The sequence below is a fragment of the Ovis canadensis genome, chromosome 5 (assembly GCF_042477335.2).
Source record: "Ovis canadensis isolate MfBH-ARS-UI-01 breed Bighorn chromosome 5, ARS-UI_OviCan_v2, whole genome shotgun sequence".
NCBI lineage: Eukaryota > Metazoa > Chordata > Mammalia > Artiodactyla > Bovidae > Ovis > Ovis canadensis.
In genome coordinates this window covers 30942329-30968660 of record NC_091249.1, presented here as the reverse complement: position 1 = coordinate 30968660, position 26332 = coordinate 30942329, and the positions used below count along the sequence as shown (strand labels likewise).

Here is a 26332-nt window from a genome sequence, read left to right as displayed (position 1 = left end):
CATTCAGACTTGTTACAAAGAGTGAAACTGAAGCAGGAGTCCCGCGAGCAGAATGTAACGTTTTGCAAGTGGTGAGTTTAGCTCCGTCTGTAACTGAACTGTATATTAGGTCTCTATCGCCCTCTAGTGTTCCAGATCACTTGCACCCAAAGGGGGCGCTTGGTATGAATTACACTACCTTTCTTTCACCTTGTAGGCGGTTCAGCCCTCCCGGACTTTTTTTTTGGAAGCCTCTCTCTGGCCTCCAGAGACCGACTACTCCCGAATGCTTCCTGTGCCTTCCAGTTTCCTGCCAGCCACAGATGTACACACACAGCCACTCAGCACTACAGAATAAGACCAAGTTGGAGCAGAGTCCAGTGGGGATGCCGGAGACCTACCCTAGATTAATTTCAAATCAGAGCAGACGTTAAATGTCATACTGAGGCACTTGGCCCTTATCCCACAGGCAACGGGGAGCCATGAAAGGTTTTGTGTGTGTGCGCTAGTCACTTAGTCGTGTCCAACTCTTTGAGACCCCATGAACTCTAGCCTCGGTCCATGGGATTCTCCAGGCAAGAATACTGGAGCGGGTTGCCACTTCCTTCTCCAGGGGATCAAACGCAGGCCTCCTGCATTGCAGGCAGATTCTTTACCATCTGAGCTATAGAGAAGTCCCATGAATGGTTCTGGAGCAGACCAAAACTATGTGCAACAAGGCATTTCCCCAGAAAAGGGTGCTACAGTGGACATTTGTAATTTTTTCTCTCTTAGCATCATTCTCCTCTAAAATATATATATATATATTAATTTATTTATTGGCTACACTGGGTCTTCATTGCTGAGCACTGGCTTTCTCTAGTTGCAATAAGTGGGGACTACTCTTCATTGCTTCTCATTGTGGTGGCTTCACTTCTTGCAGAGCTCAGGCTGCAGGTGCCTGGGCTTTGATAGTTGCAGCCCATGGGCTCAGCAGTTGCAGCTCCCAGGTTCACAAGCACAGGTTAGGCAGTGGTGGTGCACAGACTTAGTTGCTCCATGACATGTGGAGTCTTCCCAGACCAGGGATCGAATCCATGTCCCCTACACTGGCAGACGAACTCAACCATTTGACCACCAGGGAAGCCCCTCTCCTTTTTATTTCTCCCTGGCAACAGTCCTCGATCTGAGGGCTCCCCCTGGGGGCCAATATGAATGTGTGTGTTTTTAAATGGCAGCCCCTCTGGAGGATGCCAGCTCATGACAGGCATGGGCTTAATACTGGATTTCAACTCCTACTTGTTCCCTCTTCCCCCCAGATCAGAGTAATAGATCGAGACTCCCCTCCCTCTGCAGAGGAAGCACGTGCCCAAGTCTGGCTAATCAAACAGCTGCATCCTTCTGGCTACTGGAACTGATTGGGGGGAGCGGGGACATGACCTAACACCAGCCAAGACTTTAGTAAATTTTAACTGAGGTAAAATTCACCTAACCTAAAACTAATCATAAACTATACTCAAGTGTACAATTCAAAAGCAACTAGAGCCTTATCAATGTTGTGTAACCATCAGCTCTGTCTAGTTTTCCAAGACATATTCTTCACTCCAAAAGGAAACCCTACACCTATGAGTGTTCACGCCGCATTTCCTCCTCTCAGCCCCTGTGTGCATGTGTGCTAAGTCACTTTAGTCGTGTCCGACTCTTTGTGACCCCAGACTGTAGCCTGCCAGGCTCCTCTGTCCATGGCATTCTCCAGGCAAGGACACTGGAGTGGGTTGCCATGGCTTCCTCTAGGGGACCTTCCCCACCCAGGGGTTGAATCCGAGTCTCTTATGTCTCCTGCACTGGCAGGCAGGTTCTTTACCACGGGTGTCACCTTGCCCCCTCTCAGCCCCTAGCAGTCACTAATCTGATTGATTTTTTCCCTTATGGATTTACCTGTTCTAGACATTTCACATACATGAAATCATAGAATATGTGCCCATTGGTGTCTGGCTTTTCACTGAGTGTAATATTTTCAAGCTTCATCCATAGTGTACCCTGTGTCGGTGCTTCATTCGTTTTTAAGGCAGAATGATATTCCATTGTATGGATATACTACTTTTGCTTATTCGTTGATTAACATGTTGGTTATTTCCACCTTTTGGCTCTTATCAATAGTGCTGTAATGCTATTTACAATAGCTAGAACATGGAAGCGACCTAGATGTCCATCAACAGATGAATGGATAAAGTTGTGGTACATATATACACCAGAATATTACTCAACCATAAAAAGGAATGAATTTTAGTCAGTTCTAGTGAGGTGAATGAACCTAGAGCCTGTTATACAGAGTGAAGTAAGTCAAAAGGAGAAATGCATACTGTATATTAATGCATATATATGGAATCTAGCAAGATAGTAGGTACTGAAGAACCCATGTGCAGGGCAGAATAGAGACACAGACATAGAGAACAGACTTGTGGGCACAGTGGGGGAAGGGGAGGCGGACGAAACTGAGAGAGCAGAATGGAACACACACTTTACCATGTGTAAAACAGGCCACTGGTGGGAAGTTGCTGGATAACGCAGGGGCTAAACCGGATGCACTCTAACAACCTGGAAGGGTGAGACAGGGTTGGGGGTGGGAGGGTTCCAGAGGGACGGGACGTGTGTACACTTATGGCTGGTGCAAGTTGCTGTATGGCAGAAACCAGTACAACATGGTAAAGTAACTCTCTTCCAGTTAAAAATTTTAGAAGAGAATAATATATACAACTGAATTATTTGCTATACAGCAGAAATCAACAAAACATTGTAAATCAACTATACTTGAACAAAGTTAATCTTCTAAAAAGAAAAAAATGGTGCTGCAATGAACATTTTTGTACAAATATTTCTTTGAATACCTGTTTTCAGTTCTTTGGTCTACATGCCTAGGAGTGGAATTGCTGGATCACATGGTGACTCTGTTTAACTTGTTAAGGAACTGGTAAATTCTTTTCCACTGCTGTGGCACCATTTTACATTCCTACAAGCAACCCACAAGGGTTCCAGTTGCTCTACGTTCTCATCAGCACTTACCTCCTGGCTTAAGAAAAAATGATGGCCAACTTAGTGGATGTGAAATGATAATCATAGTTTTGATTTGCATTTTCCTACTAGACTAATGATGTTGAGCATCTTTTCATGTGTTCTTGGAGCTTCAGTGTATACTTCTCATCTTGGAAGGCAATAAACCTGGCGCTGCTTGCAGCCACTTCCCACCCATGAGGTGCTCCAGGATAGAGAAGCTCAGCCATGGTGACATCATTTGAAGCCTGACAGTGAAAGTGTTAGTCACTCAGTCCTGTCCCACTCTTTGTGTCCCCATGGACTGTCACCTGCCAGGCTCCTCTGTCCTTGGGATTCTCCAGGCAAGATTACTGGAGTGGGTTGCCACTCCCTTCTCCAGGGGAATCTTCCTGAACCCGAGATCAAATCTGGGTCTCCCGCATTGCAGGCAGATTCTTTACTGTCTGAGCCAACAGTAAAGCCTTCAGTTCAGTCACTCAGTCATAAAGCCTAGATCCAGCCATACCTGCAGTCTGATCTCTGACTTCAATATGTGCTGATTATCGTTTTGTCATTCCAGCCAGCTAGAGCTGAACATTTCGTCCTTTGCCACCATGAGTCCTCCATGATGGAGGTGGGGGCTTGCCAAGGCCCCACGGTGAGTTAAATTACAAACTGGATGATTCAGTGGACCTCCTTTCTACCTACTCGCTGCCTCCATGCCCCGGGAGGAGGCTGTATGGAGTGGTCAGCAGGGGACAGATCGTGGCCATGCATTTATAGACAGAGACAAGGGGAGTGTGAAGGGGCTGCTTTTCTATGACACCTGTGATTCCCTCTGCCCAGAATGGTCTTGCCCAGCTCCAGGCATGGCTGCTTCCCTCCTCACTGAGGGCTCAGCTGGAAAGTGCATTTCCCAACTGATCACCCATATGAAAGGGCATGGTCTTTGAGAACATCACTGTGCTTGATCTTTTTCACCCATCCGTGACTGCAATTGCCTCTTTTGTATTTATCTAATGTGTGCCTCCTCATTAGGGCAGGTGCTTTGCATGTCTTTGTTGTCTTATATGAGGACTGGTGTCAAACATGTAGTAGGAACTCAGCATACAGTTGTTGAAGAGATGAATGAGCGACTGAAGGAAGGAAGGAATGAACAGGTAGGGAAATAGATGAGTGGAAGGGTGATTGAATGAATTGGATGGATAAGTGAAAAGATGGCTGAATATGGATGGATGGATGAAGGATGGTTAACAGTTGAATACATGGATGGCTGGAAGAACAATGATTAATGGATGGTGAAAAGATGACTATATGGATGCATGAAGTGGATAAATAGATGGATGGATGAAGGATGGTTAACAGTGGGATACAGGAATAGATGTGAGAATAATGGATGATGGAAGGATGGATAATATATGCATGGATGGATGAAGAGATGGATGTGCGGATGGTTGAATGAATGGATGATACATTAATAAATAAATGGTAGATAAAACGACAGATAATAAATTAAAGAGCAAAACAATGAATGAATGAATGATCGGATGAGTAAATTAAAGGAGAGATAGACGGATGGTTCAATGGAGAGTTCAAAAGAATGAATGGATGGATGGACGAATGGACAGATAAAGGATGAGTAGATGGGTGGATGTTTGCCAGACACCATTCTGAGAACTTTACGTATGTTATCTTGTTTTATCTACACAGAAATCTAAAGAAGGCAGGAGTGCTTTACAGACAAAGTCCTTGAACTTCAGAGGTAGAGGGGGAAAAAATCACTTCCCTCAGAAAATACAAATAGGAAATAGTGGAGCAAGATTCAAATTTACATCTGCCTGACTCCAAGCCCTGAGCTCTTAACCATTGTGGAAAGCACCCTCCTCCCTCTCTCCTCTCACTTTGAGAGCCTGTACCACCCACCACGGGCTTCCCTGGAACCAACTGCTAAAGAATCTGCCTGCAATGCAGGAGACCCCGGTTCGATTCCTGGGTTCGGAGGATCCCCTGGAGAAGGGATAGGCTACCTACTCCAGTATTCATGGGCTTCCCTGGTTGCTCAGATGGTAAAAAAAATCCACCTGCAATGAGGGAGACCTGAGTTTGATCCCTGGGTTGGGAAGATCCCCTGGAGGAGGGCATGGCAACCCATTCCAGTGTTCTTGCCTGGAGATTCCCATGGACAGAGGGGCCTGGCAGGCTACAGTCCATGGTGTCACGAAGAGTCAGACACGACTGAGTGACTAAGCTCAGCACACAGCACCCATGTCACCCAGTCCAGGCCTCCATGAGGCTCCAATGCTACCAGCCCTGTAAGTCCGTGGGAGCACGTGTGAGCATGTGAGGATCCCTGAGGTCTCTGCATGCACATGAAGTCACTTCAGTCATGTTCAAACTCTTTGAGACCCCATGGACTGTAGCCCCCAGGCTCCTCTTGTCCATGGGATTTCCTAGGCAAGAATACTGGAGTGGGTTGCCATTTCCTCCTCCAGGGGCTCTTCCTGACGCAGGGGATCGAACCTGCGACTTTTACGTCTCCTGCATTGGCAGGCAGATTCTTTATCACTAGCACACATGCTTGAGTGTAAGGTGACCAGAAAACATGTCCATTCTCTAGGATGCCTCCCAAGTATCAGTGACACTGCACAGCCAAAGACAGGTCTGAAGAGTCTCACAGTGACCACCACTGTTTATATGATGCCCAGGGACCAAGCCCGAGCCTGAGGTCATTCCCAGTGGCTCCCACAGAAGCACAGCGCCTCAGTGATCCAGCCCCACAGGCCGTGTGAAACGGTAAACCTGGAAGAGGAAGTGAAAGAGGATGGGGGCGGGTCATGGAGGGCAGCTCCAGGGTCATCAGACTGCAGCACAGAGAGGTCATGAAGTCCATCCCCTGCCTCGATACAGGGGCACGGAGGACCAGGATGATGAGGAGAGGGAGCCGGAGCGCAGAACTGCGAGCATCTCTCCGTCTCCCAATTCAGGCCGCTGTCCTTGGTGGATGCGTAGGTGTCTGGTGATCAAGAAGCCCTGGTGGACCTCAGCAGCTCTTGTGGTCATCACCCATCTCCACGTAGGGCAGCCCCATGGGCCACGTGTCCCGAGGCCAGTAGCGGACTTTGATGGTTTTGTTCGGCATCTCGTATGTGGAATCCACCACAGCCAGGATGACTATGCCGTAGGGGAAGGTGAAGCTGATGAGTACGTGCCTGGGTGACAAGGTGGAGAGAGGGAAAAGATGCCCCAGCAGTCAGCTTGATGGCCCCAGCCCCACCTCTCCTGGATCCTGGCCATCAAAAGGGATCTCCTGACCACACATCCCCAAGACATACACACACATCCCAGTATCTGTGCCTGCCCCCGCTTCCCCCAGGCTCCTGCTCCAAGCTCTGGCATCTGAGATTTTCTGCTTCTAGGACCCAAGTGAAAGCGTTAGTTGCTCAGTCATGTCTGACTCTGCAATGCCATGGACTGTAGCCTGCCAGGCTCCTCTGTCCATGGAATTCTCCAGGCAAGAATACTGGAGTGGGTTGCCAAGCACTTCTCTAGGGAATCTTCCTGACCCAGGGAGTGAACCCAGGTCTCCCACATTGCAGGTGGATTCTTTACTGTCTGAGCCACCAGGGAAGCCCCTAGAGCCCAAGACCACAGGGTAAATGCTTACCAGATGCTGTGCAGGTAGGAGAAATTAATCCATTGCCAGAAACTGCAAAGCAGGCGGTCACTGATCCAGCTAGTAAAGGCGAGAGCCCAGATAACCGTGGAGACCTCAATCAGATGCCGGAGCTCCTTATTATTGGTCCTAGGGCGGGAAGAAGGGAGATCAGAGCCTGACTCAGCTAGCAGAGCCCCAGGGGGCGGATGGGAAATTCCTCCATTCCAGGAGAGGAGGCTCGGAGGAGGGAAGGATCACGGGGCAAGGTGGGGGAGGGGCCAGACCCATGCTAACACGTGGGGACTGCTCACAGCAATGCTATTGTTCCCATTTTGTGGATGAGAAAACTGAGGCACGTGAGATTAAGTATGCCTCATACCCCACCCCAAGGTTACACAGCCAGTCTGTGGGGTCTGAATCAGGTTCATCAGAATACAGAAGCCGCAGCCAACAAGCCCTTCTGTGTTTGTGCTTTGGGGTATAAGTGTATGTGCACCTGTGGGCTGGTGCATGGGAATTTATGTCCGTGTGGCTCTGAGAATACGTGTGTATGTGTGTGGGAGGGTGTCCCATGTCATGGGACAACTCAGGACTAGACTATGTATTTCCCCAACAGCAGAACTAACCCAATGTCTCTTGGGAAAGAGCTTATGAGATATTAATGAGGCAATAACTCCTTCATGGGTAAAAGTGCAAGCCCTGCCTGCTAGCCTAAAAGGGGACAGTCTGAACACCAAAACAAAACAAAACCACACACCTAAGAATTGGTAAAATTTGAGTACAGATGGTAAAGAATCTGCCTGCCAATGCAGGAGACACAGGTTCAATCCCTGGGTTGGGAAGATTGCCTGGAGAAGAAAATGGCAACCCACTTCAGTATTCTTGCCTGGAGAATTCCATGGAGAGAGGAATCTGGTGGGCTATAGTCCATGCGGTCGCAGAGAGCTGGACATGACTGAGTGATTTAGCATGCACACACACATGTAATTACACAAGATGCTGCCTCTGGTGGAGGTGGGGAGAATCTGGGTGAAGGGTACACAGGACTCTGTACTATTTTTGCAGCTTGCTCTGAGCCTGTAATTATTTCAGAATAAAAAGTTAAAAATATAGCATAGTGACTGCAATGGATTGAAACACTTCAGAGATAAATGTCCATGAGTTCATAATGCTTAAAAAAAAAAAAAAACACTCTCATTGGTCCTTACCAGAAATGGCTAAGGCACCAACTCATTGCTCTGGAAATTAATTTTCAAAAGGGAAAGAATTAACTCCCAATCCTGTCTTTCCTGTCCAAACTGTATTTCAAGGTTGATGAGCAAACATTCTTCTGTCTGGATGGATGGAGTCCAGACAATGAACGCAGAAGGAATAATAGAATCTGAAAATCACCCTTTTGCACCCTCTAAGGAGATCACGGGTGGAGACAGCATGAAATGGCTGCTGGAATCATTAGGGGAAAGGCCTGTAGAAAACTTTATAACGAAGGATCTGGATGACACCATCTGAATCCACACAGCAAACATAATGGCACTGAAAGCAGGGCGACCACTCGTTACGGGGTCTTAATGGGCTGGAACAGGCAGCGCCCAGTGCCACACATGAAGTGGAAAAAAAGGTAAAGCTAAAACTAGATCTATTAATTTACAGAGGAAAAAAAAAAAAAAGGAAACAGGTTAGAAGACACCACAGGAACCAGCTGGCCAAATTCAAGATTCAGGATGTACTACAGAACAAACCTTTGAGCTTCTGTTATCAAACCAGAGGCATGAAGAAAGGGGGAAGGAGGAAAGGACTGCTATAAAAGAAGGAACACCTGAGGGACTGTGTTTGCCTTCTGATTTAAACAAGACCGAGCACAAGAAGACGTCTTTGGGAAACTGAGGAAAGGTCAGTGCAAACTGGTATTATTTATAGATGCTATTCTAAGGAAGCATCTTCCATTCGTCTCTCTAAATCCTCCACTACCTTCTCCCAGCCAGCCCTGAGCCTCAAGGGCTGGCAGGGTATGGGGTGGGGGAGCTGAGTTATGCGGACCTGGAAATAAATATTCCAATAGTACCCTCCCTCCACCATTTGATTCCTTGCTGGGGCTCCCCACTGGTCAACCCCACTGGAAACCACTGACTTACCCAACTGGAAACCATTGGCCAACCCAAATGAAAACCATTGGCCATCCCAACTGGAAACCATTGGCCAACCCAAATGAAAACCATTGGCCATCCCAACTGGAAACCATTGGCCAACCCAAATGAAAACCATTGGCCATCCCAACTGGAAACTGTTGGCCAACCCAACTGGAAATCATTGACTTACCCAATTGGAAGCCCAAGGATAAGGGCTTGGCCCTTATCCTGGATTTGGCCCACACAACCTCCCTCTGGGATTGGCTCAGGCTGACTAACCAACAACTGGAGGTCACAGCTCTGGCCAAGAAGACTCTCTGCTACCTCTCTCCTTCCAGATTCTTGCAATCACTCCTTGCCATCACTCCCCATCCCAGGTCTCCTGATGAGCATGGAGTCCCATATTAACAGAGGGGTTCTAAATGATCTCTAGTGATGTTCCCACAGTCTGCCCTCTTCTTTGTAAACAACCCTTTTATACAACTCTCCTTAAATGGCCCCTTTTGGGAGTTCCTTCTCTAGCCTGCCAAGACCTAGCATGGGTTAAAAATGATAATTTTTTATCAGGAAAGTGAAACCCTGAACAATTAATGGGTGACATTACATGAAATCTACGGGGATAGAGAATCCAGGTTGGGGACCTCCCTGGTGGTCCAGTGGTTAGGACTCTGAGCTTCCAACGCAAGGGGTGCAGGTTCCATTGTTGGTTGGGGAACTAAGATCCCACGTGCCATGTGGCCAAGAAAAAGAAAAAAGGAATGCAGGTTGGCAACATGCTGTTGGGGCTGGTTAGTGGGCACATGGAGGTTTATGATACAATGCTCTCCACTTGTACGTGTGTTTGGAGGTTTTCAGAGAAGAAGGACAAACTCTGCCTTAGATTTCAAATCCTGGTCCTGGCCCTAGCTGGTGAATGATCCTGGGGAAGGGAACATGGTGAGGCTTTTCTTCGGGGGGTGGGTGCGGTTCCTGGAAGAGAAAGGGGTGCCACCTTTCTGGGCACCTGCAGTCACACCCACTTCTTATACTCCTGGACCACGATGTAGACAATGTGCAAGCCAATGACGTTTAGGGCATATGCGTTGATCGTGGGCCTCAGGAAGGACAGGAAGGTACTGATCAGGGTGATGATGACGATCAATGAGATGTACCGGGACCTGAAGGAAGAGAAGGTCTCAGCTGTGGCGGGGCCAGGCAGGGGGAGGGTGGTTGAGGGGTATTCCTGTGGGGTTTGGGTAGTCACATGGAAATCTCATGGCTGAGATGGATAAGAAAAGGGAAGGGGTTCTGAGAAGCCCAACTGAGCTCAGAAAAAGGTCTTAAGACTCCCAGGAGGACTCAGTAAAAAAGGTCAGATGAGGGTCCCAAGGCCCAGGTAAATTCACGCAAGAGTCTCAGGTGAGCCAGGTGGGATTAAGGAAGGAGCACCAGGGGTCCCAGAAACTATTAGGAGAGAGGTCCTGAAGGCTTGGGTTTCCCCAGTGGCTCAGTGGTAAAGAACCCACCTGCCAATGCAGTGGGCCCCCCGGGGCAATCACGTGGGGCCCCCAGGGCAATCACGTGGGCCCCCCGGGGCAATCACGTGGGCCCCCAGGGGCAATCACGTGGGCCCCCTGGGGCAATCACCTGGGCCCCCAGGGGCAATCACGTGGGCCCCCAGGGGAAATCACCTGGGCCCCCAGGGGAAATCACCTGGGCCCCCAGGGGCAATCTAGGTTCCACCCCTGGATCAGGAATATCTCCTGGAGAAGGAAATGGCAACCCACTCCAGTACCCTTGCCTGGAGAATCCCATGGACGGAGGAGCCTGGTGGGCTCCAGTACATAGCGTCGCAAAGAGTCGGACACGACTGAGCACGCACACGCCTGGAACCCCAAAGCAGGCTCAGAAAGGCCCTGGAGAAGCTCTCAACTCTCCAGGTGGGATACAAGGAAGAATAAGCAGGTGGGATACAAGGAAGAATAAGCAGGTGGGTAAGGGGACAACAGAGGACGAGATGGTTGGATGGCATCACCAACTCAAAGGACGTGAGTTTGAGCAAACCCCGGGAGATGGTGAAAGTCAAGAAAGCCTGAGGGGCTGCCGTCCATGGGGTCACAAAGAGTCAGAAATGACTGAGCGACGGAACAACAACCGGGGGAGGATTCCAGGGCTCCCAAGTATGCTCAGAAGAGGGGTGCCTGGAAGTCCGGTGAGGTCAGGCAGGGTCAGGAAAAGGTTCTGGGGTGTTGAGGGGAGGGACTCCAAAGAGGGTCTGAAGGATAGGTGGGCTCTGGTAGGATTGACAGAGGGCCGGCCCCTGCCCCACCTGTTCTGCCCTAGGAAGGCAGGGAAATAGCAGCGGGGCAACCATAAGCTGTAGCCGCTGGCCAGCAGCCACAGGATAGTGATCTCATCCAGCATCTGGCCCAGGAAGCTGAGCGTCATGTGAAAGTACATGGAGAACAGTCCTGGAGGGAGAGACAAAGGCAGGTGGTCAAGGGTGCTGTCCCTCTTGCCCCCCCCCCCCCACTGTCCCAATGTCCCCACCTACCTGTGATTGTGAAGAGAATGAACAGCACGTAAATGTAGCGGGAGCGTTTCTGGATATATGGGCGCATCAGAAATGTCATGAGGGGCCCAAAGATTAAGAAGGTGACATTGCTGAACTGGAGAAGGAAGGGGAAAGCATAGTGAGGGGCTGTCAAGACAGAGGAGGCCGAGCACGGTTGCCCTCAGTCATTGCCCAGCTGGTCAGCAGCCATCTTTCAGGCAGTGAACTGGCCCAGGGTCTATCCATCTTTCAGCTGACCAGTCAACCACTCATTGGTAGATCCATTTCTCCATCCATTACTCCGTGGGCTCATTAATTCATGCAATGCACGTGGTGAAGACTATCTACTAACATTTTCCTTTCAGCAACAGTGTCCCCCAAGTTTGAGCTGGGCATTCAACTACTCAACTAAAGACTACATCCCCCAGCCTTCCTTGCAGCTCACTTTGGCCTTGGGACCTGCTCTAGCCCATGGGACAGGACTGTAAATGAATCATCACTATAACTTCCAGGTCAGTTCTCAAGAAGCTGCTTGAGGCTTGCTCTCTACTTCCTATGGACTGAAATGCAAACACAGTGGTCATGAACTGGCCTTGGCCTTGTAGACAAGGAAAGACAGTGCAATACCCTAGTGACTCACTTCTAAAAAATAGCCTGAGGGGACTTCCCTGGCAGTCCAGTGGTTAAGAATCCACCTTGCAATGCAGGGGGTTTCCCTGGTAAAGGATCTGTCTGCAATACGGGAGACCTGGGTTCAATCCCTGGGTCGGGAAGATCCCCTGGAGAAGGGAATGGCTACCCACTCCAGTATTCTTGCCTGGAGAATTCCATGGACGAGGAACCTATCAGGCTACAGGTTCCTGTCAGGCTACAGCTCCTGTCAGGCTACCTGTCAGGAGTTGTGAAAGAATCAGACAGGACTGAGCAATTAACACTTTTACTTGCAGTGCGGGGGACATGGGTTCAATTCCTGGCCAAGGAACTCAAATCCCATGTGCAATTAAGCCCCCACATCTACTGAGCCTGTACACCACAACTAGAGAGTCCATGTGCTTCAACAAAAGATCCTGCATGCCAGAACTAAGACTGTGACTAAGACTCAACTCAGCCAAATAAATAAGTACCAAAAAAGAAAAGAAATACAGGGAGCAGGGACTTCTCTAGTGGTCCAGTGGCTAAGACTCTGAGTTCCCAATGCAGGGGGTCTGAGTTCTATCCTTGGTCAGGAAACTAGATTCCACTTGCCACAACTAACGATTCCCCACGCTGTAACTAAGACCTGAAGCAGCCAAATTAAAAAAAAAAAAAATTACAGAGCACAGTGGTGGGTGTGGGGAAAATCATTCACCTGATACAAGGTCAGCATCTACTAGCCTAGGTCCTGGTCACCTGTACAGTTTCCCAAGACAGGAGCCCTCCTGATTCCAAAGCTCTCCTGGGACAATGATGGAATCAGCTCAAAGGTCACCATTTAAGAACCTAGCCTTGGCAAACTGGTTTCCCAGCCCATGGTCCCACCTATGTACTTGTTTTCCATGCCAAAGTCTCTGATGTTTATCAATGGACAAGGTCAAACACAACTCCAGGAGGGCCACCCAGTTCACAGCAGCTATCCTAGAACACAGAGATCCCCCTCCTCCCCAACTTGCCCTGTCTATATCACAAAACCCTACCCCACTGGAATAGATACTCATGCCAAAGCAGGATATCAGGCTTTCTCTTTTAGGAGGTTGAAACTTGGAACAGACACAAAGCCTGGGAGTCACCAAGATCGAGTTGCATCACTGACCGCTCTCTACAGAGGCCCTGGGATATTGTTGTGATATTTAAGATGTGACAACCACTTTGCCACCCATGAGAAGACAAGGCTGAGGGGAAAAAAAGCGAATGCTTGAGGACGGTATCTGCACATCTGCTGAATCCTGCAGACCTACTGCAGGTCCCAGCCTTCCTAAAACAACTCATCTTTCCATTTTTTAATGCATCTCACTATCTTTCCAATATTCTCTCTTTCCCCTTCTTGTTTGTTTCTTTGTCTTGGTTTTTGGTTAGTTGTTTTTTTTTTCTTAATTGAAGTACAGCTTATTTACAATGTTGTGTTAAATTCAGGTATACAGCAAAGTAATTCAGTTACACATATATTTGGTCTTTTTCAGATTCTTTTCTATTATAGGTAATTACAAAATTCTGGATATGATTTCCTGTGCTATACAGTAGGTCCTTATTTATCTATTTTATATATATATATATATATATATATATAGTTTGTATCTGTTAATCCCAAGCTCCTGGTGTATCCATCCTCTTTGATAACCGTAGGTTTGTTTTCTTTGTGAGTGTTTTGTAAATAAATTCACTTGTGTTGTTTTTAGATGCCATGTGTAAGTGACATCATGATATTTGTCTCCGTCTGACTTACCTCACTTAGTATGCTAATCTCTAGGTCCATCCACATTGCTGCAATGGGCAAAGTTTCATTCTTTTTTTTAAATTTTATTCATTTATGGCTGTGCTGGGTCTCCAATGCTGCGTGCTATGGGGGCTAGTTGCGGTGAATAGGGGCTACTCTTCAATACAGTGCACAAGCTTCTCGTGGCAGCGGCTTCTCTCGTTGCTGAGCACAGGCTCTAGGTGTGTGGAGACTTCAGTAGTTGCAGCGCATGGGCTTAGCTGTGCCACGGCATGAGGGATCTTAGTTCCCTGATCAGGGGTCGAACCCACATCCCCTGCACTGACGGGCAGACTCTTAACCACTGGACCACCAGGGAAGTCCTGTTTCATTTGGTTTTATGGCTGAGTAGTACTCTGGAGAAGGAAATGGCAACCCACTCCAGTACTCTTGCCTTGAAAATCCCATGGATGGAGGAGCTTGGTGCAGGCTACTATCCATGGTATCGCAAAGAGTCGGGCACGACTGAGTGACTTCACTTTTTACTTCCAGTACTTCACTGTATGTAGGTCCCACATCTTCTTTACGCATTCATCTGCCAAAGGACATTTAGGCTGTCTCCATGTCTTGGCTATTGTAACAATGCTGCTATGAACACAGAGGCGCATGCATCTTGAATTCGTGTTTTTATCTTTTCAAGGTATATGCCCAGGAGTGGTAAGGTAGCTCTCTACAGGCTGAGCGCCATGAATCCATCAGCAGTGGTATATTAGCTAGGGTTGTTTCGTAGCAAGCAACAGAAAATGATTCTGATGAACTTAAACTATAAATATAAATTGTGTGTGTGTGCACGTGTGTGGGTACTTATTTAATTGACCAAATTATTTATTCATGTATTTGTTCATTCATTCATTTATTACAATGAGCTCAATAATTAAAGGAACTGCAGAGGACAGGAAAACCAGAAACCAGAATAGCTTTGGCCCTTTAATAGACAATCTCTCCAGGGGACAATTTTGGGTATGAATGAAAACAACTGTATTCAGTCTTTACTGTGCAAGCCCAAACTTCAAATTCTGGAGAGTGGGGATGTCCCTAGTGGTCCAGTGGTTAAGAATCCACCGTGCAGTGCAGGGGAAGCAGGTTCAGTTCCTGATTGGGAAACTAAGATCCCACATGCCACACAGCAAATAAGCCCACGCGCCACAACCGTTGAGCCCATGCGTCACAACCGTAGAGTCCATGAGCTACATGGAAGATTCCACACACTACCACTAAGACCTGACACAGCCAAATTAAAAAAAAAAAAAAGTCTGGAGAGTGTAGCCTGGGCCACATCTGATCCTTGGAGGAGACTGCTTTGAGTGACCATCCCACCGAGACCATAACCAGGTGGCTGATGAAGGGGAAATGGAGCCATGGATACTGAATGGGCAAAAACCCCACACAAATCTGATGTCCCCTCCATCTCCAGCCACATGCCAGCCCTTGGGGAAACCAAGCGTGCCTGAAGATGCTGAGCCATCCAGCCTCCCAAACTCTTAAGCCTCCACTTAGAACACATCTGTGACTCCCATACATCAAATCCAGATTCTTTAACTTGGCTTACACATTCCCTCCATAGCTACCTTTCCCCACCTTCAACTGTACAATCTGGGTGGAAAGAATAACTCAGCTCCTCCAAAGGAGTCTTACTTTACTTCTTACCTCCTGGAGTTTTCACAGACTCTTCCCACTGCCTGTAAGGCTCTCATTCCCATGTAGCCCTCTTTGCCAGCCCAACTACTCTGTATTTAGCCTGGGGATTGCTTTCTTCCTAAAGCCTTCCTAAGCCCACAAGGCAGGGTCAGGGTGGTCTTCCTTTGTGTCCCATGCAGTCCCATGTTCCTGACCCTGGTCTTGCTGTTCTAGAACTATCTGGGTCTCCTGCTACATCTAGTCTTGAGAATAGGGATTGTGGCTTCTGCCTTCTCCATTATAACCTCAGGAGCCAGAATACAGTACAAAAAAGTCTTACTGAATGACCCAGATAACCACGATGGTGTGGAGTCAAACATCCTACAGTGTGAAGCAAGTGGGCCTTAGGAAGCATTACTACGAACGAAGCTAGTAGAGGTGATGGAACTCCAGGTGAGCTATTTTAAATCCTAAAATATGCTGCTGTGAAAGTGCTGCACTCAGTAACGTCAGCAAATTTGGAAAACTCAGCAGTGGCCACAGGACTGGAAAAGGTCAATTTTCATTCCAATCCCAAAGAAGGGCAATGCCAAAGAATGCTCAAACATCTGTACAACTGCACTCATTTCACATGCTAGCAAGGTTATGCCCAAAATCCTTTGAGCTAGGTTTCAGCAATATATGAACCTAGAACTTCCACATGTACAAGTTAGGTTTAGAAGAGGCAGAGGAATCAGAGATCAGATTGCCAACATCTGTTGGATCATAGAGAAAGCAAGGGAATACCAAAAACATCTACTTCTGCTTCACTGACTATGCAAAAGCCTTTGTGTGGATTACAACAAACACAAAATTCTTAAAGAGACGGAAATACCAGACCACTTTACCCTCTCCTGAGAAACCTGTATGTGGGTCAAGAAGCAACAGTCACAACCTTACATGGAACAACTGACTGGTTCAAAATGGGGAAAGGAGTATGACAAGACTGTATATACTGTCACCCTGCTTATTTCACCTCTATGCAGATCTCACCATGCAAAATGCAGGGCTGGACGAATCACGAGCTGGAATCAAGACTGATGGGAGAAGCAGCAACAGCCTCAGACATGCACATAATACCGTTCCAATGCCAAACACTGAAGAGGAACTAAATAGCTTGTTTTTTATAAAATATTTATTTATTTGTTTATGGCTGTGCTGGATCTTTGTTGCTGCTTCTGGGCTCTTTCTCTAGTTGTAGTACACGGGCTTCTCATCGCAGTGGCTTCTCGTTGCAAAGCAAGGGCTCCAAGCACGGGCTTCAGTAGCTGTGGCATGAAGGCTTCCAGGGTTTAGAGCACAGGCTCAATAGTTGTGGCGCACTGGCTCAACTGCTCCCAGGCCTGTGGGATCTTCCCAGCTCAGGGATTGAACCTGTGTCTCCTGCACTGGCAAGGGAATTCTTCACCACTGAGCCACCAGGGAATCCCTAAACAGTTTCTTAATGAAGGTGAAAGAGGAGTGTGATCTCCTATTGACTGTCTCTCAAAACAGTTCAAATGGATTTACCTGTCACACACGGGAAAACACTTGGCAAGAACATCCCTGGTGGCCCAGTGGGGTAGACATGGGTTGAATCCCTGGTCCTTGAAGATCCCACATGCTGAGGGGCAACTAATTTGAGTGGCACCAAGTTAACTGAGCCCACGTACCTAGAGCCCATGCTCCCCAACAAGAGATGCCCACATATGCCATACCTAGAGAAGGCCTGGGCACCGCAACAAAGACCAGCTCAGTCAAAAAAAGTAGTGAATTTTAAAAAATACTTGGCAGAGGGTCCTGCATCTAGAAAGTTCTGAATAGAAGGTGCTATAACTGTTACTTTCTAATCTTTTGAGCACGTGACTTTACAGGTTGTTCTTAATCCTCACACACCCGTCAAGGCCAGGCTTTCTAGTTCCTGTTTGGCAATGTGGAACCTAAGTCTCAGAGACGTGGAGTGATTCCTCCAAGGTTGCACAGCTCTGAAGTCTGCTTTTACCCCGTGCTTTGAAAGATAGGATGGGAGTTCCCCGGTGGTCCAGTGGCTAAGAGTCTGTGCTCCCAATGCTGGGGGCCCGGGTTCCACCCTTGGTCAGGGAACTTGATCCCACATGCCACAGCCAAAGATATCACAAGACACAACTAAGACCCAAACAAATAAATAATTTGTTTGCAGCCAAACAAATAAATAAAATTTGTTTAAAAAATTTAAAGAAAAACAAGAGGACTAGATGTGTGGTGACGACTAAAGGGGGGTTTCCCTGTTTCCTGGATGTGTTGTCTAATTTCTCTGAGTCCCCCTTTCATGCACTAGTGAAATTCATGCACCAGTGAAATTCATGCACCATCAATGCTGTCTAGGTTTTGATGATCCTCTCCTATTTTACTGTAAACCTAGATAGTGTATTAAAAAGCAGAGACATTACTTTGCTGACAAAGGTCCGAACAGTCAAAGCTATGGTTTTTCCAGTAGTCATGTACAGATGTGAGGGTTGGACCATAAAGAAGGCTGAGTGCTGAAGAACGGATGCTTTTGAACTGTGGTGTTGGAGAAGATCCTTTAGGACAAGTCAATCCTAAAGGAAACCAACCCTGAATATTTATTGGAAGGACTTCTACGGAAGCTGAAGCTCCAGTACTTTAGCCACCTGATGCAAAGAGCTGACTCGTTGGAAAAAACCCTGATGCTGGGAAAGACTGAAGGCAGGAAGACAAGGGGACAACAGAGGATGAGATGGTTGGATGGCGTCACTGACTCAATGGACATGTGTTTGAGCAAGCTCCAGGAGATGATGAAGGACAGAGGAGCCTGGTGTGCTGCAGTCCATGGGGTCACAAAATTTGAACACAATGAGTGACTGGACAAGAACAACAGCAATGCTACCATGAAGGCTGTTGGCAAGGGATGAGGGGTGCATGAGGCCAGGCATTGAAAAGCTACCTTGCTGGGGACATGGTTTCAGCTCAAGAAATAGTAAAGGCTGCTGCTGCTCTTGTTACTGTTGAAGGAGATATTAATAGCAGGCTTATTATGCTCCAAGCCCAGCTGCCTGCAGAATGGAGGTAGGGGGTCTGAACTTCCTTGAGTGTGTAGAATGAGGACACAGTGACGGGCGGTGCCTGTGACTAACAAGCTCCACGTGACTCTGGAGTCTCTGATAGAATCAGAGCCCAAGTTTCCCAATCACCGGCCCCACCCAGACTCCAAGAGTTGGACGAGGCACCCGCCTGAGATTATGGCCAGTCCCGAGCTCTCACGCACGTGAGCTGGACTGCTTGGGTCCCGGCCCCAGAAGGTGACTTCACCTCAGTACATTCATTCACTCATTCATTCGCTCAAGAATCATCCACCCCTTCAGCACCGTCTGTGTGCTCAAGGACGTTGTTGTTGTTGTTGAGTCACTAAGTTGGGTCTTTCTTCGACTCCATGAACTGCAGCATGCCAGGCTCCCCTGTCCTTCACTATCTCCCAGAATTTGCTCTAACTCATGTCAATTGAGTTGGTAATGCCATCCAAGCATCTCATCCTCTGTCAACCCCCTTCTCCTTTGCCTTCACTCTTTCCCAACATCAGGGTCTTTCCAATGAGTTGGCTCTTCTCATCAGGTGCCCAAATTATTGCAGCTTCAGCATCAGTCCTTCCAATGAATATTCAAGGTTGATTTCCTTTAGGATTGACTGGTTTGATCCTGTAGTCCAAGGGACTCTCAAGAGTCTTCTCTAGTTTCCTGCATTAGCAGGCAGATTTTTTTTGTTTTTTTTTTTCACCATCTGAGCCATCTGGGAACCCTCCCTTCAAGAATATTACCAGTGTCTGAAACAAAGTCCCTGGGACTTCCCTAGTGGTCCAGTGGTTAAAACACTACACTTCCACTGTAAGGGGCATGGGTTTGATTCCTGGGCAGAGAACTAAGATTCTGCATTCCACTTGGCATGGCCAAAAAAAGAAATAAAAAACCCTCAAAGACCCTCCCTTTACCAGGTATCCAGTCAGAGTTTGGGGGTTATTCTGGGCCTCATTTTCCTCCCCTATAAAATGTAGGCCTTGGGACTTCCCTGGTAGTCCAGTGGTTAAGAATCTGCCTATCAGTACAGGGGTTCACTCCCTGGTCCTGGAAGATCCCACATGCTGAGGAGCAACTCAACTCGTGGGCCACAGCTACTGAACCCACACAGCCTAGAGCCAGTTGCTCTGCAGTAAGAACAGCCACTGCAATGAGATGCCTGCACACTGCGACGAGAGAGTAGCCCCCACTTGTCACAACAGGACAAAGCCGGAGCAGCAACGAAGACCCTGAGCAGCCAAAAATAAACAAGTGAGTATTAAGAAAAACCCCCACAGGCCCTATCTCTGAGCACCACGGTGAGGATTAGAGAACTGAGTGCTGCCAGCCCAGGGGGTTTTGGCAGTTTTGTTCACTGCTGCCAGGCCCCCAGCGTCTAGAACAGTGCCTGGCATGCAGTAGGTGCCCAGCAAAGTTTTGTAGAGAATAGTACACGCAAAGAATATGTGTCAGGGGAATTCCCTGGTGGTCCTGTGGCTAAGACTCTGCACTCCCAATGCAGGGGGCCCAGGTATGATCCCTGGTCAGGGAAGGAGATCCCACATGTGGCAGATAAGAGTTCACAACTAACAGATCCTGGATGCTACAACTAGGACCTGATGCAGCCGAATAAATAAAGATTTCTTTAAAAAAAAGAATATGTGTCAACAGTGCATACATACGCCTGGTGCTTGCGCAGTGTGCCATGGGGCAGCTATTATTCTAGAATGCTTTGCTGTTTGAATCATCAAAATCCGGCAGGGCCTCTGGTAAGTGGATGTGGCTGGATTCCTGAGGGCTGGAAGGAGGAAAGGGAGCGAGATGGGGGAAGGGAAGAAGGAGAGGGAGGAAGGAAGGAGACTGACTTGAATTAACGCCTCATCTCATCTCAGCCTTTCTCATTTACCCACCATCCTGGGCTAAAACCACAGCCCCTGGACTTCCCTGGTGGTTCAGGGGCTAAGAGTCTACACTCCCAGTGCAGGGGGCACAGGTCTGGGAGGATTCCACACGCCGCTGGGCAACTAAGTCTGAGTCCCAATCACTGAGCCCAGAGCCGCAACTACTGAAGTCCACGTGATAGAATCTGCGCTCCGTAACAAGAGGAGCCGGCGCAGTGAGAAGCCTGTGCGCCACAATGAAGAGCACCCCCCAGCTCGTCACCACCAAAGAAAGCTCATGCGCACCAGTGAAGACCAGAGCAGCCTAATACTTTTTAAATACTTTTTAAAAACATGCTTCTTTCCAAGACACGACTTCACCTACTGCGGCTTCCATGAAGACAGAAAACACCTGTTTTATCCCCGGCTGTGTCACCAGTGCCTTTAAAGTTGGGCACCCAGCAGGCACTCCAGAAGAATTTGTTAAATCAATCAAATTAAGAAACATGTCTGGGGGGGGGGGTGGGCAGGAGGGATAAATTATAGTGTAAGATTAATAGATACATACTACTGAATATAAAATAAATAATGCGGTGCTACTTTCCAGCACAGGGATCCATACTCAATACCCTATAATAAACCATAATGGGAAAGAACATGGAAAAGGATTTCCCTGGCGATCCAGTGGTTAGGACTCTGCATTCTCACTGCTGGGGCCCCGGGTTTAATTCCTAGCGGGGTAGCTAAGATGCCACAAGTAGTAAGGCATATATACTTTATATCTATATTCTTTGTGTGTGTGTATATATACATACACTGCAGGCAGATTCCTTACCCACCGAGCCACCTGGGAAGTCCCAGCGCCCCACAGAAACCCCCTTGTTGCATAGGAACTCAGTCCTCTGAAGTAGGAAATGGCAACTCACTCCAGTCTTCTTGCCTGAAAAAGTCCACAGACAGAGGAACCTGGCGGGCTATAGTCCACGGGGTCCCAAAAAGTCAGACATGACTGAGCACCATGGTCAATATCTGCTGAATAGGAGGAAGGAATGAATGCGTTTTTCTTCCCTAGCAGATACCACAACCTGGCATCCTATACCCTTGACTCTCATTTAGTGCTTCCATCTCCCAGGACACCAACCCCACCTCCCGTGCATGCACACTCAATAGTGTCCAACTCTCTGTGACCCCATGGACTGGAGCCCACCAGGCTCCTCTGTCCAAGGGATTCTCCAGGCAAGAATACTGGAATGGGTTGCCATTTCCTCCTCCAGGAGGTCTTCCCCACCCAGAGGCTGAACCCATACCTCCTCTGTCTCCTGCATTGCAGGCTGGTTCTTTACCTGCTGAGCCACTGGGGAGGACCCATTCCAGCCCCATGACGGCAGGCATTTCTGTCTGCTTTCATCACTGCTGTGTCCCTGGAGCTGGAGCAGTGCCTGGTTCCAGCAGTTTCCGATGAATGAAGAGGGAAATAAAGAGGTCATTTCAATCTACCCCGGCGTCAGCTCTAGGAAGCCAGCAGGGTGGGGGTCACAGAGGCCTGTTTCTCCGAAGGGGAAGAGAGATCCAGAGGGACCTACTGAGTCTGGCCCCGGGATGTAGCAGGGGCATTCTCATCAGTTTCAGCTGTGCCATTATTCTATTCATGGCATCTGCTCTCCCTGAGAGAGCAGGAACCATGCCCTCCTTGGTTTCTGCTGGGTCTGGCATACCAGAGGTGCTCTGGAATTAATTGCAGTTGCTGTGGGAATTCCCTGGCGGTCCAGTGCTTAGGACCTGGCACTTTCACTGCCGGGCACAGGTTCAATCCCTGGTCCCTGAAACTATTAATATGATCCTGCAAGATGTGCAATGAAGCAAAAAAAAAAATAAAATAAAAGAAATTGCTGTTGCTGTGAATGTTGAGGAGAAGAAAGGCAGAAGAGGGAGGTGTGGTTTTGAGCTCATGGGACCTGTCAGTCACAGCCAGGTGCTCAGAGAGGGGCGGGCCTTGCGCCTGGGTCACACGGTATCCAGGGAGGAGAGAGACAGGAGTTATTAGCACACTGCAGAGGCCAGCCATGCCAAGGTTGTCCAAAGAGGAGGTGAGGAAGCTGATGGAGGTGTGGGCACTGCAGCTGGCAACCTCCTGGCTCTTATCTCCCCATCAGTTCGATACCCGTCCCCCACCAGACTCGCCCTACTCATTCCCACCTGCCCATGCAGCTCCCCACAGCAGGCACGCCATCCCACTGCTCTGGATCTGAGCATCTGGGAGGGAGTTTTCTAGGGAGGATGGGATGCAGAGCTTCTGAAACTTTGGCAGGATCCCAGGGAAGAAATTTCAGCAGCACAGCTGCCTCTGGAGGTTAAAGTGGGGGGGCGTGGGGAGCCTTGAAACATCTTCCTACACCACTTGAAACTCTCCCAACTTAACAGCAGCCCAGCAGGAGGCCACCAAGCCAGAGCAAACAGGCACCCACTGGGGTGGCCCACACACCACACACCACGCACCACGCTCATCCTATCCCAACCCTCCCACACCCCCACCACACTCTGTCCCAGCTGGACCACACTTCCAGACTCCTGGCCAGACTGTGAAATGCAATCAGCTGTCCCAGCCACCCTCACAGTGTGGAATCCTCCATGCTCCCAAGTCTGCCACGATTCCCTAGTGCCTGCACGATGGCACGTGGACTCTTCTGCCTGGCAGCCTTGTCTTGGCCTCTGGAAACCTCACCAGCCCTTTTTCTCACCTTCCGTCCCGGCCCCTCCGGCAGGCAGCCTAGGTGCTGGCTTCCAGCTACCAGTTCTCGTCTCTCACCTCAAGACCGTGGGATATGCTGTTTCCTTTGCCCCACCCACCTTAGAGAACATTAACTTATTCCTTAAGCTTCGAGGTTCCCTCCCCCACCCACCAAACGGAGGTGTCAGACCCCACCCCATAGTTCCCCACCGTTACTTCGGGAGCCCTCTTTCTCCCTTAGTCACGAGCTAACCATGGGGTTGGGAGGAGTCCATTCCTAATTCTGAACCACCCCCTCCACAGCCTAGGGGCCCTAAGCCTCTCTGGGACCTGGAATCACCCAACACAAGTTGGTTTACAGCATTTTTGCTGAATGCATAATGAGTCAGCCAGTGAATACAGGATAAATTTCAAACACTCCAACTCAGTATTGGAAACTTCATCTATGCATTCCCCCGGTGGCTCAGTGGGTAAGAATCCACCTGTCAATGCAGGGGACCCGGGTTAGATCCCTGGTCCACAAAGATTCCACATGCCGCAGAGCAACTAAGCCCCATGGGCCACAACTGCTGAAGCCTGAGTGCCCTAGAGCCCATGCCCAGCGAGAAGAGCAACCACGACGAGAAGCCTGCACGCGCACACAGCAGTGAACTAGGAGCCTCCGCTTGCTGCAACTAGAGAAAGACCCTGAGCAGCAACGAAGACCCAGCACAGCCAAGAATAAAATTTGTTCATTAATTTTTTAAAAAACCTTCATCTTTATCTGGCCCCATATTTTGGGCACAGAGACACACTTTCCCAAACTGGTTGTCCCTCTTTTACTTCCAGGACTTAGCACATCATTTTCTTCTCTTCTGCTCCCTTTCCCAGACTCCTACCAGCCTTGGTGAGCTCCTATTCTTCCTTCAAAACCCAACTCCTAGGTGCCCTCCTCAATGAAGCCTCCAGAAACCTGAGCCAAGTCCTCCAGCACATCCTTCTTCTGTACCCTGACTGTGTTGGGCTGGGCCCTGCATCTACCAACTCCAAGCTCACAGCTCCTTTCCAGCAGATCAACAAGAAAGCAAAAGATTCTTCATAGAGCACTGTTTTCCAATTACAAGTTATGACTCCTAAATGGATTGTGATGAAATCCATGTGAATGAGTTTAAAATTTTCTTTCATGGGCTTTTCCTGGTAGTCCAGTGGTTAAGAATCCACCTTCCAATGCAGGGGACATAGGTTCAATCCCTGGTTGGGGAACTAAGATCTCACATACTAAGGGCAACTAAGACCAAGTGCTGCAATGACTGAGCTGTGAGCCTATGGGCACAACTAAGATCTGAGGCAACCAGAAATAAATAAATATTAAAAAATTGTTTTTCTGCTACATCATCTTTCATTTACATACCTAGATCAAAAGCATGCTTTTAAATAGCTGCCTAGTATTCTGACATGTATTCAGCACTACACAGATTGGTGAAAATATTATGCTTCTTTTTATTTTTTGGCTGTGCAGTTTACAGGATCTTAGTTCTCCAACCAGGCATTAAACCCAGGTCCTCTTCCCTGGTGACTCAGATGGTAAAGAATCTGCCTGCAATGCAGGAGACCAGGGTTCCATCCCTGGGTCAGGAAGGTCCTCTGGAGAAGGGAATGGCTCCCCACTCCAGTGTTCTTGCTTGGGAAATCCTGTGAACAGAGGAGCCTGGCGGGCTACAGTCCGTGGAGTCGCAAAGAGTCTGACACAACTGAGCAACTAACACTTTCCCTTCACTCTTCCGTGAACGCGCAGAGTCCTAACCACCAAACTACCGGGAACTTTCTATGGCTTCTTTTTCAGTCACTTATTTATTGCCATTGCAAATGTCCCAGAGGTGACATTATACACAAACTTTGCCAGCCATAGGGATTATCTCTTTGGTGAAAGTTCCTAGAGGTACAATGGCAGGGTCAGGGGTAAAGTTTATTTGTAAATTGATGTCTTTTAAAATATTTTAAAATATTTCTTTATTTGGCTGCACCGGGTCTTAGCTGCAGCATTTGAACTTTTAGTTGTGCCATGTGGGATCTAGTTCCTGGACCAGGAATCAAACCTGGGCCCCTGCATTGGGAGCACAGAGTCTTAGTTACTGAACCACCAGAGAAGTCCCTGTAAATTGATATCTTGACACAAGTTGCCAACTTGCTCGAAGGAGGCCGCAGAATGTGAGTGTGCCCACATTCATTTAAAAAAAACAAACAAACTCATTTTTAACTCCTGATTTGAGAGGCCAAAAAGAAAAATATATATTGTTTTCTATTTGGGCTTTAAAAAAGAAAAACTTCTTATATGAACAGGAAGCAGACTACAGCCCCCTGAGTCAAATCCAGCCCACTGTCTTTTGTATGGCCCATGTGCTAAGAATGATGTTTACAATTTTAAAAGGTCACAAAAAGGGAATTCTCTGGTGGTCCAGTGGTTAGGACTCAGATTCCATTGCAGGTGGCAAGGGTTCCATTCTTGGTCGGGGAACATCCCAGAAAAGGAAAAAAAAAAAGGTTTCAAAAATTAAAACAAGGACAATATCTTGTGGCACTTGACAATTACTTGAAATTCACGTTTTGGTGTTCACGAATAAAGTTTTATTGGCATTCAGCCATGTTCTTCTGTTTACATATCATCTTGGCTGATTTCTAGCTACAAGGGCAGAATTGAGTAGTTTTGAAAGAGATGATGTGGCCCCCCAAAATCCAAAACTACTGTCTATTTGGGCTTTCCAGGCAGCTCAGATGGTAAAGAATCTGCCTGCTAATGCAGAAGACATGGGTTTGATCCCTGGGCTTGATCCCTGGGCTTGATCCCTGGGTCAGGAAGATCCCCAGGAGGAAGGCATGGCAACCCACTGTAGTTCTCTTGCCTGGAGAATCCCATGGACAGAAGAAGTCTGGCAGGCTATAGTCCATGGGGTCGCCAAAGAGTTGGACATGACTTAGCTAAACAACACTGTCTATCTGGTCTTCACAAAAAGAGTTTGTGGGGGCTTCCCTTCTGGCTCAGGGGTAAAGAATCCACCTGCCAATACAGGAGACATGGGTTGGATCCCTGATCTGGGAAGACCCCACATGCTGCAGAACAACTACGCCTGTGCACCACAACTACTGAGCCCACATGCCACAACTACGCAAGCCTGGGTGCCCTAGAGTCCGCGCTCCACCACAAGAGAAGCCACTGCAACGAGAAGCTCGAGTACCGCAACTAGAAAGTAGTCCTTGTTCATCTCAACTAAAGAAAAGCCTCCACAGCCAAAAGTAAATACATAAAATTAT

At 48.2% G+C, this 26332-nt stretch overlaps 1 protein-coding gene across 1 annotated transcript in view; it reads right to left on the bottom strand.

Annotated features, from left to right (window-relative positions):
- Positions 1-5662: 5662 nt before the first annotated feature.
- ACER1 (alkaline ceramidase 1) overlaps positions 5663-26332 on the bottom strand; it is a 52722-nt gene continuing 32052 nt past the window's right edge. The window contains exons 2-6 of the mRNA XM_069591362.1: positions 11306-11420; positions 11081-11222; positions 9792-9929; positions 6656-6793; positions 5663-6200 (exon numbers count right to left, since the gene is read on the bottom strand). Coding sequence (XP_069447463.1) covers positions 6032-6200; positions 6656-6793; positions 9792-9929; positions 11081-11222; positions 11306-11384 — 666 coding nt within the window. The 5' untranslated portion in view covers positions 11385-11420 and the 3' untranslated portion in view covers positions 5663-6031. The remainder of the gene's footprint in view (positions 6201-6655; positions 6794-9791; positions 9930-11080; positions 11223-11305; positions 11421-26332) is intronic.